The sequence below is a fragment of the Dendropsophus ebraccatus genome, chromosome 5 (assembly GCF_027789765.1).
Source record: "Dendropsophus ebraccatus isolate aDenEbr1 chromosome 5, aDenEbr1.pat, whole genome shotgun sequence".
NCBI classification, from domain to species: Eukaryota; Metazoa; Chordata; class Amphibia; order Anura; family Hylidae; genus Dendropsophus; species Dendropsophus ebraccatus.
Window position 1 is genome coordinate 11,514,160 of NC_091458.1, and position 15,587 is coordinate 11,529,746.

Below are 15,587 nucleotides of genomic sequence, written 5' to 3' on the forward strand. Positions count from 1 at the left end.
TATATTGTGTATATATATATATCAGTCTTGTTAGAACAATAGACAGTCTATTCACAGTTTAGGAATCTTAAGCAGACAATGAATACTTAGTTTTCACTTGTACTGATCACAAATGGTACACTGGCAGATAGGAGAGGATAATAGACAATACTTTTCAGGCTCAGTTTTGCACTGGAAGCAAGACAGAGATAAGCATGTGACACAGTCTCTGAATACAATAGAGACCATGTCTGCCCCCTTTAGGCACTAGGCAGACATGGAAAGATAGTAGCTACAATAGTGGGACTATTACAGAGTAGTGATTTTTTGTTTTCCAGCAGCTGTTGATGTGACAGTGTCAAAATTGGAAAATGTAAATTTTTTAAAATGTCAATCAATCAATTTCCGTAATGGGCGGTAGTGGAGGTTGGTGGATAAGCTGTGTAATATCAATTTTCTCCCAGGACAGCAGTGGACATTGGTAAATGAGAAACCATTGAGGTATTAAGATGGACACTGTATTCACTGTCTCTTCCTATAATGTACACCCAGCACCCAGTATTATGCACACCCAGCACCCAGTGACTTCGTATAATGTACACCCAGCACCCAGTGACTTCCTATATTGTACACCCAGCACCCAGTGACTTCCTATAATGTACACCCAGCACCCAGTGACTTGGTATACTGTACACCCAGCACCCAGTGACTTCCTAAACTATACACCCAGCACCCAGTGACTTCCTATACTGTACACCCAGCACCCAGTGACTTCCTATAATGTACACCCAGCACCCAGTGACTCCCTATAATGTACACCCAGCACCCAGTGACTTCCTAAACTATACACCCAGCACCCAGTGACTTCCTATACTGTACACCCAGCACCCAGTGACTTGGTATAATGTACACCCAGCACCCAGTGACTTCCTATAATGTACACCCAGCACCCAGTGACTTCCTATAATGTACACTCAGCACCCAGTGACTTCCTATAATGTACACGTGACTTCCTATAATGGACACCCAGCACCCAGTGACTTCCTATAATGTACACCCAGCACCCAGTGACTTCCTATAATGTACACCCAGCACCCAGTGACTTCCTATAATGCACACCCAGTGACTTCCTATAATGTACACCCAGCACCCAGTGACTCCCTATAATGTACACCCAGCACCCAGTGACTTCCTATAATGTACACCCAGCACCCAGTGACTTCCTATAATGTACACCCAGCACCCAGTGACTTGGTATAATGCACACCCAGCACCCAGTGACTTCCTATAATGGACACCCAGCACCCAGTGACTTCCTATAATGGACACCCAGCACCCAGTGACTTCCTATAATGTACACCCAGCACCCAGTGACTTCCTATAATGAACACCCAGTGACTTGGTATAATACACACCCAGCACCCAGTGACTTCCTAAACTATACACCCAGCACCCAGTGACTTCCTATAATGTACACCCAGCACCCAGTGACTTCCTATAATGTACACCCAGCACCCAGTGACTTGGTATAATGCACACCCAGCACCCAGTGACTTCCTAAACTATACACCCAGCACCCAGTGACTTCCTATAATGTACACCCAGCACCCAGTGACTTCCTATACTGTACACCCAGCACCCAGTGACTTCCTATATTGTACACCCAGCACCCAGTGACTTCCTATAATGGACACTCAGCACCCAGTGACTTCCTATAATGTACACCCAGCACCCAGTGACTCCCAATAATGTACACCCAGCACCCAGTGACTTCCTATAATATACACCCAGCACCCAGTGACTTCCTATATTGTACACCCCGCACCCAGTGACTTGGTATAATGCACACCCAGCACCCAGTGACTTGGTATAATGCACACCCAGCACCCAGTGAGTTCCTATAATGCACACCCAGCACCCAGTGACTTGGTATAATGTACACCCAGCACCCAGTGACTTGGTATAATGTACACCCAGTGACTTCCTATAATGCACACCCAGCACACAGTGACTTGGTATAATGTACACCCAGCACCCACTGAGTTCCTATAATGCACACCCAGCACCCAGTGACTTGGTATAATGTACACCCAGTGACTTCCTATAATGCACACCCAGCACCCAGTGAGTTCCTATAATGCACACCCAGCACCCAGTGACTTGGTATAATGTACACCCAGTGACTTCCTATAATGCACACCCAGCACACAGTGACTTCCTATACTGTACACCCAGCACCCAGTGACTTGGTATAATGTACACCCAGCACCCAGTGACTTGGTATAATGTACACCCAGCACCCAGTGACTTGGTATAATGTACACCCAGCACACAGTGACTTCCTATAATGCACACCGAGCACCCAGTGACTTTCTGTAATGTACACCCAGCACCCAGTGACTTCCTATAATGAACAACAGTCACCCAGTTACCTGGTATACTGGACAATGGGTTTACTGCGCCCACAAACCCTCCCACAATCCGCCCCCCTCTCTTCTCCTCTCTGTCCCTATCTCTCTGTATTTCTCTTCCTGCTGCAACTTGCTCTCCACTATATACAGCTAACTGGCCACCTCAGTCAATCACCTTATATTCAGGGCGAGGGGGGGGGGGGTGCTGACATCACAGAGGGGCTTGCATATGATTGGACAGCTGCAAGATTATGGATAATCCATTGCTCCTACGAGAAGACAGTTCTGCAAGCTATCGTGTGCGACTGCCCTGTTTAGTGGATTTATAAAGCGAATCTTTCAAATTTGTGAATTGCTACAAACAAATTTAATGCCCTATTCACAGTGAATCAGTATTGATCAGATTCGCTTCACTCATCTCTAGTCCTGGCCTCAGGCCAGGGCCTGAAAGAATCTCTCCAGCAGTTTCTCTGTATGCACTTTCTCTCTTATACACTGATAGGACTGAAGTGCCCCAACTAGTCCCAACCCCCCTATATATGTAGTGCTACTTCAGGGGGACCTGATTGGACCAGGGAAGTAAGAAAACCCAGGGAAGACCAGATAAGTTAGATTATCTATCTCCTATACACTGGCGGAACTACCGCCGTCGTGGTCATAGCAGCTAATACAGGGCCCCTAGCATCCGGGGGCCTGAGGCCTTGCCCCCTGGAGCTGACCGCATGCAGCACCCGGTGGCCTCCTGGGTGTTAAGTGTTCTGATTGACAGCGCGAGAAGCCATAGGCTTCCCGCCCTGTCAATCACTCTTGGGACCGCAAGCAGTGTTTAGCTTGCGATCACAAGAGTGTCAGCCCAGCCCCCGTCTGATGAGCAGCTCCCTGGTCGAGTCCCACTCAGCGCCAGTACTGAGCTCAGAGTGCACTGCGGCGGCTGGGACCTCCGCTGCTCATTCAGCGGGGAAGAGACCAGCGACCGACGGTGGAGCGTGTGGTTAGGTGAGTTATGTTTTGTTTTTTTCTTTTTATCAGAGGGGAACACTGAAGCCTTAATGCAGTAGTAAGCGCAGGGAAAAAAGCACTTTATGTACATTTCCTGTAATAAGTGTATACTGGTGATTTGTATAACTTTTGGGGGCCAATACAATACTTTAATTAAAATTTTCGGCGGACTTCTCCTTTAACTGTTATACAATTTTGAATGTGTTATAATGGATAAATAAAGATGCATCTATATTATAAATGTCAGTCTGTCCGTTCTCTATAGGCCTCTAAACACCTCAATAGTTTTATGCCAAATTACTACAAGTAATCCCCCTTACTACAGGTATCCCCCTTACTACAGGTATCCCCCTTAAGCCTCAAATTTGGCTTGTAAGAAAAATGGGTGTTTGGGAAGGTTTTTGTAAAAATTTCAACCCTGTAGAGCACATACAGCACTCGCTTGCTATTGTTCTCTGTTATCAGCCATTATCATATCCTGTCCCTATTAGGCATCTGAATGCCTGGACCACTGGACCCTGAATTGGGCAAGTAGCTATATTGGGTGTCTGGAAAAGTTTCCATTAGGATCATGACCTTGCTAAAAGTGGAGCACTCCAAAAGGTAGTACCCCCCCATAGGTAGTTTCCCATTTGTCGGTAGGACTCCCCTGTCTGTAGTTTAGCCCCCTGTAAGTAGAATTCCTAAAGATTTTGCCCCCCCCCCCCCCTTGGTAGGATCCCCCTAAAGGTAGAAGATAGTTTGTCCCTTGTAGGCATAGTTTGCCCCTTGAAGCCCTCTGTCGATCCAGTTTGCCATCTGGATTCAATGTGGGTGGCTTGTCTTCTGTAGATAGGACTCCCTTGGAGATATTCTGCCCGCTGTATATAGAACCCCCTAAGGGAAGTGGGTCCTCTAAGGTAGTATCTCTCTGCAGGTAGTTTGCTCTTCATAGTTAAGTCTTCTCCTACGGTTAAGACCTCCCCTCACTAGGTAGTTTGCCCAAAGTAGGTAGGACTCTCCTATATGTACTGTAATTAAGCCCCCAGTAAGTAGGCTCTCCCTAAAAGTAGCTTGCCCCTTGTAGGTACAGTAGGTCTCTTTTAAAGATACCTGTAGGTAGGAGCCCCCTGAGGATAGGTTGACCACTGTAGGTAGAACCCCCATGAGTATACTTTGCCCCATGGGTAGGCCCCCCTGAAAATAGATTGTGCCCTGTAGGTAGGACCTTCATGAGGATTAGTTTCCCCCCTCACTACTTCTCACATTCTTCTTCTGCTCCCATTCCTAAGCCGCACCAGCTTCTGCCTGCAGTCACTAGAGGCTGGGATCATCTCTACCTCTGATGTGGACATGATGACATCACTCATATATGTGTCCCAGAGGGAGGCTTTCCCAGCCTCTTGTATGTCCTCTACACATACTGTATCTCTTCTAGGTCACAGTCAGCATTATTATTAGAGAAGAGGATTCACGAGGACAACTGTGGCAGTGCCAAACCATAGGCACCCTAGCATGGCTGGGTGACACCATGCCCATCAGAATGTCTGGTTCTCACAGCACCCCGGTTGGAGCCAGTGGCTTAGTAAAATGGCTAGCACCAGCCTCTTCATTATTACCCTGCCACCCTCCACCACAGGGGTACCGGCAGAGACAGATACCAATAATAATGGCCCTACCCAGCCTTAAAAAAAAGAAACTGTCTTGCCCCATTTTTAACTGCCCAGCTTGTTTGTACCAGGATCTTTCTGGTATCCCTGTGACGGTGGGTACAGGGGTAACAATGGGTTAGTGTTTTTACTACTAAACAAAAAGACACAATATTTTTTAAAACGTTAATATGCCAATATATACCCATTAAAGGAGAAGTCCAGTGTGGGGCTTTTTTTTTTTTTCTCAAAAAAGTCGGGGAGGAGGTGGCTGAACATAACATTTTTAGGTGCATGTTGTTATGTTCAGCCACCTCCTCCCCGGGTCTTTTTTTTTTTTTTTTTTAAAGGCTGACACCGGACTTCCCCTTTAATCTCTGAGCTATTAGATGATATTAGAATAGCCTGTTAGTATCTGAGTTGAGTTTCCATAGGGCCTTCGATCCACATCCACATCCCTGTAATGCTCTTACTAACGTTCTGCAATGATCAGTACTCTCAGGGACGGTGTCATCATCTTTAGACTGTGTTCACACACTGTATTAACAACGGCCGCTCTTTGACATGTTCCTGGGGCGCATATTACCATATTGGCCGCAGGAACATTATCTAATTTTATTTGGATTGCAGGCCCGCAATCCAATGAAGCATTAAACACAATATAAAGTACGACCGGCAGCCATATTTAACCCCTTCACGTCCTATACGCTCTTTTCACACAAACCCAGTGCAGCAGGAACGTATATAAACGTTCCCGATTGAGAAGGGGTTTTAATGTGTGCAGGGCCGTTTCAATGCGTTCCAATTACTGCCCCTAAACCCCGGCATAATGACAGACAGCCGCGGTCCTGAGCTGGGGGAGAAATTACAGTTAGTGAGGCTCAGTCAGCTCGTCAGCCGGCTGCCTTTGAACTCTGTGCCACTCCACGCTGCCCCACTCCGGTTGCCTGGAAAACCTGGATCCAGTCCTGGGAAACTTCACCCAATTTCCCAGGACTGGATTCAGCTTTTCCAGATACCCGGAGGAGCGGCATGGAGCAGCACAGAGTTCAAAGGCAGCCGGCTTACAAGCCGACCGCTGAGCCTAGCGATGGGCGTCACTTCGCTAGTACTGTAAATTTGCTCATCCCTGATTACAGTATACTTCTATAGATGGAATGTGGAGCGAGATGAGAGTTAGTGATACTCTTGCTATACAAGCAGGGCTATAAACCCCTTTATACACCATGGTCACAAAAGCATTATACTGTATCAGCGATAGGCAGGTCTCAAGGTGAAGTCCCCTGTGGAACAAAAAAATTAAGTATAAATCTTTTTTAGAATGTTTATTAAAAAAAGAATTCACAGTAAAAAAGAAAAGTTAACATGCTGCTAATTTTTATTTCCATTAGCCCCTGAGAATAGAAGAGAATGATTAAAGGCAACCCAATCATCCCCTCAGAATGGAGCTGAAGGTCACACATACACCGAACACCACCATTCATTCTCTATGGGAGCAACAGAGACATTCCATCGAGAATGTCATAGAGAATGAATGGAGCTTGTGTGACCCACAGCTCCATTCTAATGGGAGAATTAGGACCCTGTTCTTGATCATAGAAGGCTTCCATGGTCAGACCCCCACAATCACATAGTTATTCTGTGTTGATCGAATGGGTTCAGGACAATAATAATGTGATCACTCTTGTGGTCCTGTTATATGATGGTGTGTTAAGAGGTTAAAGTGAATCTGCACCCAAATCCCGCCCCCCCAAACTGATGGTATCGCTGGATAGCCGGCTTTAATCCATGACCCGTCCTGGGATCTGTTTTGTTGTTCATACCATTATTTTCTTGTTGTAATCCAGCAGATCAAGGTGTCAAAGAAGTAGGGCCTAGAGTTTCCGTGCACTCCTAGACCTGCGGCACTTCTCAGGTCTTCCTCCACATCCTCCTTCTCAATGCTTCTTGGGCAGGATTATCTTATTTGGTGCTGGTTCGCAATTGCTAATGCGCCAGCCCCCTATTGCGCAGGTCCTCCCCGGAGGGATATCTGGCTAGTCCTGTGTTTTGAGGCTCTTTGATGAGGCTCCACGGGCTCTTCGTTTACATATCCCTATTGCGCAGGAGATGCCGGGGATGAAGGTATGTCTCTTACCTTCATCCTTTGTACCGTGCCGGTGCAATTAATCATTTGCTCCTCGGTCGTCGTAAGACCATTAGGAGCATATCCCCGCCCCCTAGCAATGCTTCAGCCAAGCTGGCCCACTCCAGCCCACGTCTGGGGCAGATCAGCTTTATGGGGACGGGGTAGTGTTATGCCAGTGCTCCTAACAGTCTTACGGGGCTGTGAAGCAAACGACTAATTGCATCGGAATTGCACCTAGAAGGAAGGACATATCTTCATCCTCGGAATCCCCTGCACAATAGGGACATATCAGCAGATTCGATTTGTCTAACCTGCTGATAGTTTTCCTTAAAAGATGTTTACTAAGAAATTATCATCATATTACAATGTGATTAGAACACATCAGCGGCCAAACGGATCCCAGGACAGGTCATGGATTAAAGCCAGCTATCCAACTGTAACAGTGGTTTTAAAGAGGGTGGGGTGCCGTTTGGTTAAATATTTGCTTTAACTCTATTATGTTGCAGCCAATTTTAGTTTTTCCTCCTCCTAAAAGCCATTACTCTTCTATTTTTCAGCAGTGCCATATGGAGTCTTGTTTTTTGCAGTACCAGTTGTATTTATTGTATTTAGTATTGCAGAACCCATGAAGATGTCTTTAGCAAGTTTAGGAGGAAGGGAGTAGACGGATTAGCCGCTAAACAAACTCGAAATGCAAGATGTGGCACGAAAGAACGGCCAATCATCCAGAGAAACACAGTTAGTAGGCGCACTTTAGCTAAGGGACCCACCGAGAGATTCCCTTGCTTGTGTGTGGTATAGCCGGGGTTCATGGTTCTTATGCAATTGGTAGATTTCTGCTCATGAAAAACTACCTGGCAAAAATAATTTTTTTGCAAATTAACAAAATTTTAATTCGAAGAGCTTTCATCCTGATCCCATATATAAGAGGGTTTAAGATTATAGATACAAGCAGACCTGTCAGGGTGATGACAACATGAACAGTGGTTGAGAGGGAACCAATGCCCAACCTGTATCGGAAAATAACAAAAATAGTGGTGGCCTCGAATAAAGAAAATGTGACTATGTGGGTGACCAGGGTGTGGATGGCCTTCTGGTAGGCCTTGATAGAGCTCTTCCAGCAGACAAGAAATGTTCTTATATAGCAGTAGATGACAACTAGTATGCAGCCGACTACCAAGGTAAGTGACCATATAGTGCCAAAGACATTGTTGACAGTGATGTCACCACAAGCCAAACGTAGAAGAGACATAGTCTCACAGAACACATTGTTAATATAAACCCCACACATGGATAGTCTGGCAGCTAAAGCCACAGTTACGCCAATACTTAAGGTGATATAAACTAACACAGCAAAAATAATACAGAAAGCTCTTCCACTGGTCATCAGGGTGGGGTATGTCAAGGGATGGCCGACAGCCAAATATCGATCATAGGCCATGACTGTAAACGTAATCATTTCAAGACTAGCAAAGGTTTGACAACAGAATGATTGGACCAGACAGCCCGGCAGTGATATTGTGGTCAAACCAAACAATAGGTCAATCACCATCTTGGGTAGAACAGCCGAATTACCAAACATGACATTGACCACCAAGTTGCCTATGAAGATGTACATAGGTTCATGTAGGGCTTCTTCTGACCAGATAATATACACAATCATAAAAGACAGCATCATGGTGGTGAGATAGATTATAATGGCCAACGTTGCATACAGATAGCGGAGGTTCTCCATCTCCACAACTCCGAGTAGAACAAGATTAGTGTTTATCTTGGACATATTCTCCATCTTCTTAATACTTGGAACTTTTCATAGGATCAGAAATCTGTAAATTATTTAAGATGAAGAGAGAAAATAAGCCATTTGAGTGTGTACGGGAGTGATAGCAGTATTCCTGACCACAACGCCTCCTGAACAATGTACGTTTCTCATATTTCCTGCCTGAAGACTCAATCTCTACTTGTTAGTTCCTGTACTCCACACTCAGGAGCACTGCACCCTGACTCCATCCCACCTACTCCTAATGATAAAGCAGGGTATATTACAGTCTCAATATTGTGACCAATAAATCTCCATTAAATTTCATGCTTTATAGTTGTCATTATTTTTCATTGAGTGCAGAGGTTCTGAGCAGTTGCAGCCTATGTAAAAGTCTGGTATAAAAAGAAAGTCTAATGAGTTAAATAAGACTGTGGTCACATATAGCTAGTAAAACAGACCTCGTCGATCACAATTAACCCACTCCCTTCCCCTAGGTCCATCCCCACCCTGCTGGGCCTAAGCCCCAAAATGAAGAGGCAAATAACTGTTTGGATGAAAAGCCTACAGCAGCCTTTCATTAACACCAAAAACTAAATTAACATAAATAAAACAAATAATATACATATAAACATTGCAGTATAAATAACTAACAGGAGGGGGTCCTTGAAGCTCCAATATCCAACTACTACTCTACACAATTTTATTTGTATTTGCCCCCAGCTGCCCGCTACTGGCTCAGGAGACCTTCTATAAAGATGATGAGCAGATGGTTTGGAACCATACCACTTCCCGTGACACCACACTGATGGAGCCCAAATATCAAAACTTCCTGGATGATCCAGTAAATCGGGGGATTACTTCCCATGTCCCCTCTCCATCAATTTCTAAAACCAACCCCAAGGACCCCTGGATCACAAAAGCTGCTATGACAAAATGAAAATGTGATATATGAGTGGAGGCATACTACCTCGAAGGAACTTTAGCAACTGCCTCAGCGTGATTGACTTCTCAACTTGCCAATGCTAAACCATATTTGGACGGACTTGAAGGCACCATTTGCCTGTCAAGGAGATGCCAATTTACTGTATCTCACCTCATGGACCCTAGCTCCATTTCTGATAGCCGCTATACCCCATTTGGCCTTCAAGAATTGGTCTTTAATTCCTTCCCTATACATCAATTCATCCTCAAATTTTTCCTTTTGCTGCATCCAATTTGCCCATTTAGCTTCAACAGGGAGTTTTTATATTCTAGTTCACATTAGAAATTGAACAATATATAGAACTAAATGTAGCCCCGCTCCTCTCTAAGATCAAAAAGAGAATTCAAGCTTGGAATAGACTACCCATAGGAATGGCATCTAGAATGAGTGTTGTTAAAATGGTCATACTGCCCCAAATACTTTATGTGCTCGTAAACAGCCCGGTGTGGATAGTTAAAAAAGTTTCTTGTCAAATAATTACTGTTTGTAATGGGCTCATTAAGAAAAACAAGAATATACGTATTAGCTATAATAAACTAACCCAGGATAAAAGCAAAGGGGGGGGGGGTTTAAACTGCCTAATTTTGAATTTTATTTTCTGGCTGTCCAAATGATGTATATTATTTAATTTAAGCTATTTGATTTCACAGGGAGATGGGAAAGTTTGACTAATTTGTTTTTTCCAGATTTGCCATCCTTATTAGAGGCTGATTTGATAGGGAAAAAAAGTAATCCAATAGAATATATGATGAAAAAAGTGTGGAATGGTGCTAAAAGAAAGCTAGGAATTATGGGGTCCAACCAATTTACACCGCTCTGGATAAATCCTCGGTTGAAAAATTTTTTGTAAAATACACGATTCAGAATTTTGGATAAGGGGTATTTACAAGATAGAGCACCTAGAGGATGTACAGGGTAATATTAAGTCTTTTGCAGTACTACAAATAGAATTTGAGCTTAGAGACAGGGACTACTTTAGATATATGGAAGTAAAGCATGCAATAGGGGCAACACAGGATAAAAAAATCACTTAAACAAAAGGATCACTTTATTTATAAGACACATATGATTGAGGCCAAGAAAGATTATGTAGGAAAAATTTATAAAGTGATATCACAGAATATTATTCACAAAAGAAATACACGTTTTCAAGCTAAATGGGAGGAGGAGTTAGTGCTAGACGAGATAGATTGGCCAGTAGTTTTTTCATCGGTCCGGAAATGTAGTCCTCGTCCCAATCACATAATTACACAACTATTTATAATTTACAGGCGTTATTATACACCTTTGAAATTAGCGAAGATGAGATTGGGGAATCAGGATGTTTGGACGAGGGTGAGAAGGGGGATTTAGTGCATATGTTGTGGAGAAGCCCTTTAGATATTGGAAAGGGATAGTGGTTGAACTAGAAAAAATTACAAAAGTAAAAATACATCTGGAGCCACTTATTTGCATACTTGAAGATCTAACAGCGGTTGAGGGTCCCCCGCATTTAAAGTCAATGCTTGCTAAATCACTATTCATGGGTTGGAACTGTATTCTGAGGTATTGGAAATTAACTAGGCCAGCAGATATAAAAGAATGGCAAAGGGGCATAAAAAAATATGATTGTGATGGAGTAGATACACGTCATGGGTCCATATAAGTCATGGGCCCCATATAAGTCATGAGCGCTTTGGCCATTTGGACGGTACTTATTGCGCACTGATGGGGAGGGTAGGGAGGAGGGAGAGTGAGAGAAACTTTTTTTTGGGGGGGTGGGGGGGAGGTAGGAAGAGGGTTGGCTAATGCTAAAGTAGGGACAAATAGCAAGGACAAATAGAATAAGGGATAGGTAGATAGATAGGATAGGTTTATTGTATGAGAGAGTCATGGGCATCCTGGTAAAGCGTGGTATTTGGAATGTTGCTTAAAAAATACTGCAATAACCATTCCTATAACGACTGTACAATTCGAGAGAACCATGTGTTGGAAACGGGGGCTTTACTTCCCTGGTGCCAAGAAATAGAATACGGTGGGCTTAGTAACTTCTGGTATTTTTTCATACTCTTCTCATAACTGTAATGAGGGTGGGGATTCTGTGCCGTCCGGCTCGTCCGCTGGGTGGTGGTCTAGTGGTCCCGGCTATATTGTGGAAAACAAAATGCTTACGAACTCGTGATAGAACTAGGGACAATATCTATATGTAAAGGTCAGATTGACATGGTCTAAATGTATAATTAAATATTGGACTATACTACGCTGATTGCTGTTCACCCTGAACCAGAAATGTGTGAAGAATGTCCTGATGCTCAAGGGGACTCTGTGCGATCATAATACATGGTTGCGGGACTCACCCGGAGCATTGGGAGTAGGGCGAATGTTTCATATGATATATGGACATTCGCACTAGGTTGTAAGTAAATTGTCTAGGTGGACTAGATGGTTGTGGGTGTCTCTGAGGGAGGCATGCAGACCTATAGCGCCACCTTGGTTAACTAGTATGAATGGTCTGGTTCACTGGAGGCTTTATTGCAGATAGGTATAATAGGCGTATAGTAAATATAGCGTTGTATATTTCAAATAAATATTGTTGGCCGGGGGGCGATCCCCTGGGGAACGTGTGGGACGTTGTGGAGTCATAGAACTAGGGGGAGGTATGGGAGTAGGAGATGAGAAAGGTAGTACTTTTAGAGGCGAGGCACCTCGCGTTGGCGCCGGGGAGATTGACCTCCGTATAGCCACTTTGTAAATCATGCTTGTGAATTGTATTGATTGCTGTGATCTTTCCCAATAATGGAGACCTTATGTTTTAACTTTTTGTATTCTTCTTTTTTGTTCCTAATAAAAATATAAATGAATAAAAAAAAGGGGAGGGGGCTTTTTATTAATAACAACACTTTTTTTTTACTTTTACACTTATACTAGAAGCCCCCCTGGAGACTTCTAGTATAAGCAGTCTGATCTCTCATACTTATACAGCATAGATCGATGAGATAGGCACTTTGATTGCTTCCAGCTGCTGCAGCTGGAAGCAATCGAGTGCCGAGCCGGGATCAGCACCATTATGTCGCTGGGCCCGGCTGGAGAAGGATGTGTGGATCGCTCCTCTGGGCCAACGACCCGGAGGAGCGATCCACCCCACTAGACACCAGGGATGGCTGCATACAAGTAAATGGATGCAGCGGTCAACTTTGACAGCTGCATCCGATTACTTTATTAGCGGGCACAGCGATCGGACACACAGGTGGCCCAGGGTCGCCTGGGGGTTAAAAAAGAAGTCTGGTGAAAATTATTATTAATGTATTGTATTGCCCCACAAAAGTTATACAAATCCCCAATATACACTTAATACAGGAAATGCTTATAAAGTGTTCAAGGCTTCACTTCCTGGATAACATGGGAATGTCACTTCCTGGATAACATGGGAATGTCACTTCCTGGATAACATGGTGATGTCACTTCCTGGATGACATGGTGACGTCAAGACCCGACTCCCAGAGCTGTGCGGGCTGTGGCTGCTTGAGAGGATGATGGCAGAGGGACACTGAAGGACACAGGGCACTGGAGGGACACTGAGCATACCCCTGCCATCATCCTTTCCAGCAGCCACAGCCCGCACAGCTCTGGGAGTCAGGCGTGACATCACCATGTTACTCAGGAAGTGACATCACCATGTTATCCAGGAAGTGACAGCACCATGTTATCCAGGAAGTGACAGCACCATGTTATCCAGGAAGTTAAGCCTTAATGCTGTAGTAAGTGCGGGGAAAAAAAAACACTTTATGTGTTTTCCCGTAATAAGTGTATATTCTCCTTTAACCTGTTCTATTGTGTAACTGTTTTTATGGGGTTTTCTTACCCCACTTTTATCACCTGTAGGTTCTGTTATGTTTATGCTACATGAATGTGTTCAAACAATAAAAAAAATAAAATAAATATATATATATATATATATATATATATATATATATATATACACACAATAATAAATTTTAATAATATAACGATTTTCGCACAATAATCTTTTCATATTATTGTGCTCATAGTGGCTGCAACATTTCACAGAGGAAACCATAATGGGCTGTACATTTTTTTATTGTACTTTTTTGAACAAAAATAATGTTTTTGGCTTTTTTTTTTGGCTGTGTGAGTATCTGCTGGCTGGGGTTTGCTCTCCTTGTGGGTATAAAGTTGTTCAGTCCTAGAAAGACAAAGTTCCTAGGGACACTTCTGTGTCTTGATGACCGTGCCATAAACAGGTGTGCGGCAAATTATCAGAAGGTCATTGACGTGGAAAAATAAAGGCATATGGTGGTGGGGATGGAGGGGTTAATCCCATTGTTGTTGGAAGTGGATTGTTGCCTGAGCACTGTAATGTGTGCGTCCAGATGTTATAGTATTCATCAAGAAGGAACCTGAGACTGCTGGAAGAACTTTTCTTACTTTTGTGATTTTGAAATCAAACACAAACTTGTGAAGTGAAAAGAACTGAATGAAGGGTAAAAAATATCCGGATAACCAGATTGTTTCTAGGGAAAAGTCCTCAGAAGAGAACCAGAGGCGATAAAGATCAGATGAGTATTGCTCTAGCACTGGATAAACACCCTACAAGCTGGAGGGGTGATCCTGAGTGTAAGGGCTCTATTACATGAAATGATTACGGGACTTACTTGGCCGATTACCCAGCGTTCAGGCGGATAATAGTTTTATGTAATAGGACTTATCAGCATTCATAATGACGGCTTATTGTGGAGTTTCAACATGTTGAAAGAGCATGATTTGTGCAGTTGCGGTCTGCTGTGCGTCCTGCATCAGACTGCCACTGACTTCAATGGGCAGCCCGAATGATGTAAAGATCCTTCGGGCAGCCCCTCCTGCTGCTCTTCACAGCCCATCCAGCTGCTCTGTCCGCACAGGCAGCGAGCGGGGAATGAGAAGGAAGCGAGCAATGAGCTGACCCCCACCAAGCTCTATTTTAGGGATTTTATGGGACAGATGATGAGAGGAGTTTCCTCCAGACATGATGCTAGGAACTGAGGCCAAAACCAGAGTCCTTTAGGTGCCATTTTCCAAACTCCAGGTGTCTTTTATGTGTAATTTATCAAGGAATGGTTTATTTCTCGCCAGCCAGCCAGTCATAAAGCCCAGGCTGGTGGAGGCTGGAGTGATGGCCGACCTTCTGGAAGTGTCTTTGCAGCTCACCCAGGTTCTTTGTCACCTCTTTCCAAGACCCTTTCCCCATTTCTTATTTTGGTGGCAGCTCTAGGAATGGCTCTAGTTGTTCCAGGCTTTTTCCATGCAAGAGTTATGGAGGAATAGTTTTTGTCCCATTTTCCAGATCTCTTCCTCCTCATGATCCTGTCTCTGAGCTCTACGGGCATATATATATATATATATATTTTTTTTTTTTTTTAATTACCATCCCAGGGCTGTGTCTTTCCAAACCCAACCAATCAGCTTAATTTACCACCAGTGGTAACATCTCAGAGATGATTGAGAAAAGTTTGTGTGTGTGTGTGTGTGTGTGTGTTAAGAAGACTAACAACTTGTCTATTATTCAGAAATCCAGAGTTTTAATGTCAAAATTAAAGAAGCCTTAAAGAAGTTATCCAGCGCTACAAAAACATGGCCACTTTCCTCCAGAGACAACACCTCTCTTGTATCCAGTTTGGGTGCAGGTTTTGCTGCTCGTTTCCATTGAAGTGAATGGAGTTTA

General features: G+C 43.9%; 1 protein-coding gene across 1 annotated transcript; it reads right to left on the reverse strand.

Annotated features, from left to right (window-relative positions):
- Nucleotides 1–6,268: 6,268 nt before the first annotated feature.
- Nucleotides 6,269–8,934, reverse strand: LOC138794055 (olfactory receptor 5AP2-like). The gene is made up of 2 exons (XM_069972820.1): nt 8,103–8,934; nt 6,269–6,300 (listed from the first exon to the last, which is right to left on the reverse strand). Exons 1-2 carry the CDS (start codon nt 8,932–8,934, stop codon nt 6,269–6,271), a joined length of 864 nt encoding a protein of 287 aa, XP_069828921.1.
- Between the last annotated feature and the right edge of the window lie 6,653 nt (nt 8,935–15,587).

What these genes read in the sequence shown, in the direction of transcription:
- LOC138794055 (XM_069972820.1), bottom strand. Translation starts at nt 8,934, where the DNA reads ATGGAGAATATGTCCAAGATAAACACTAATCTTGTTCTACTCGGAGTT. An exon ending in TGTTGTCATCACCCTGACAG is followed by an intron (nt 6,301 to 8,102) that starts GTCTGCTTGTAT and finishes TTTGTTCCACAG; the next exon opens with GGGACTTCACCTTGAGACCT.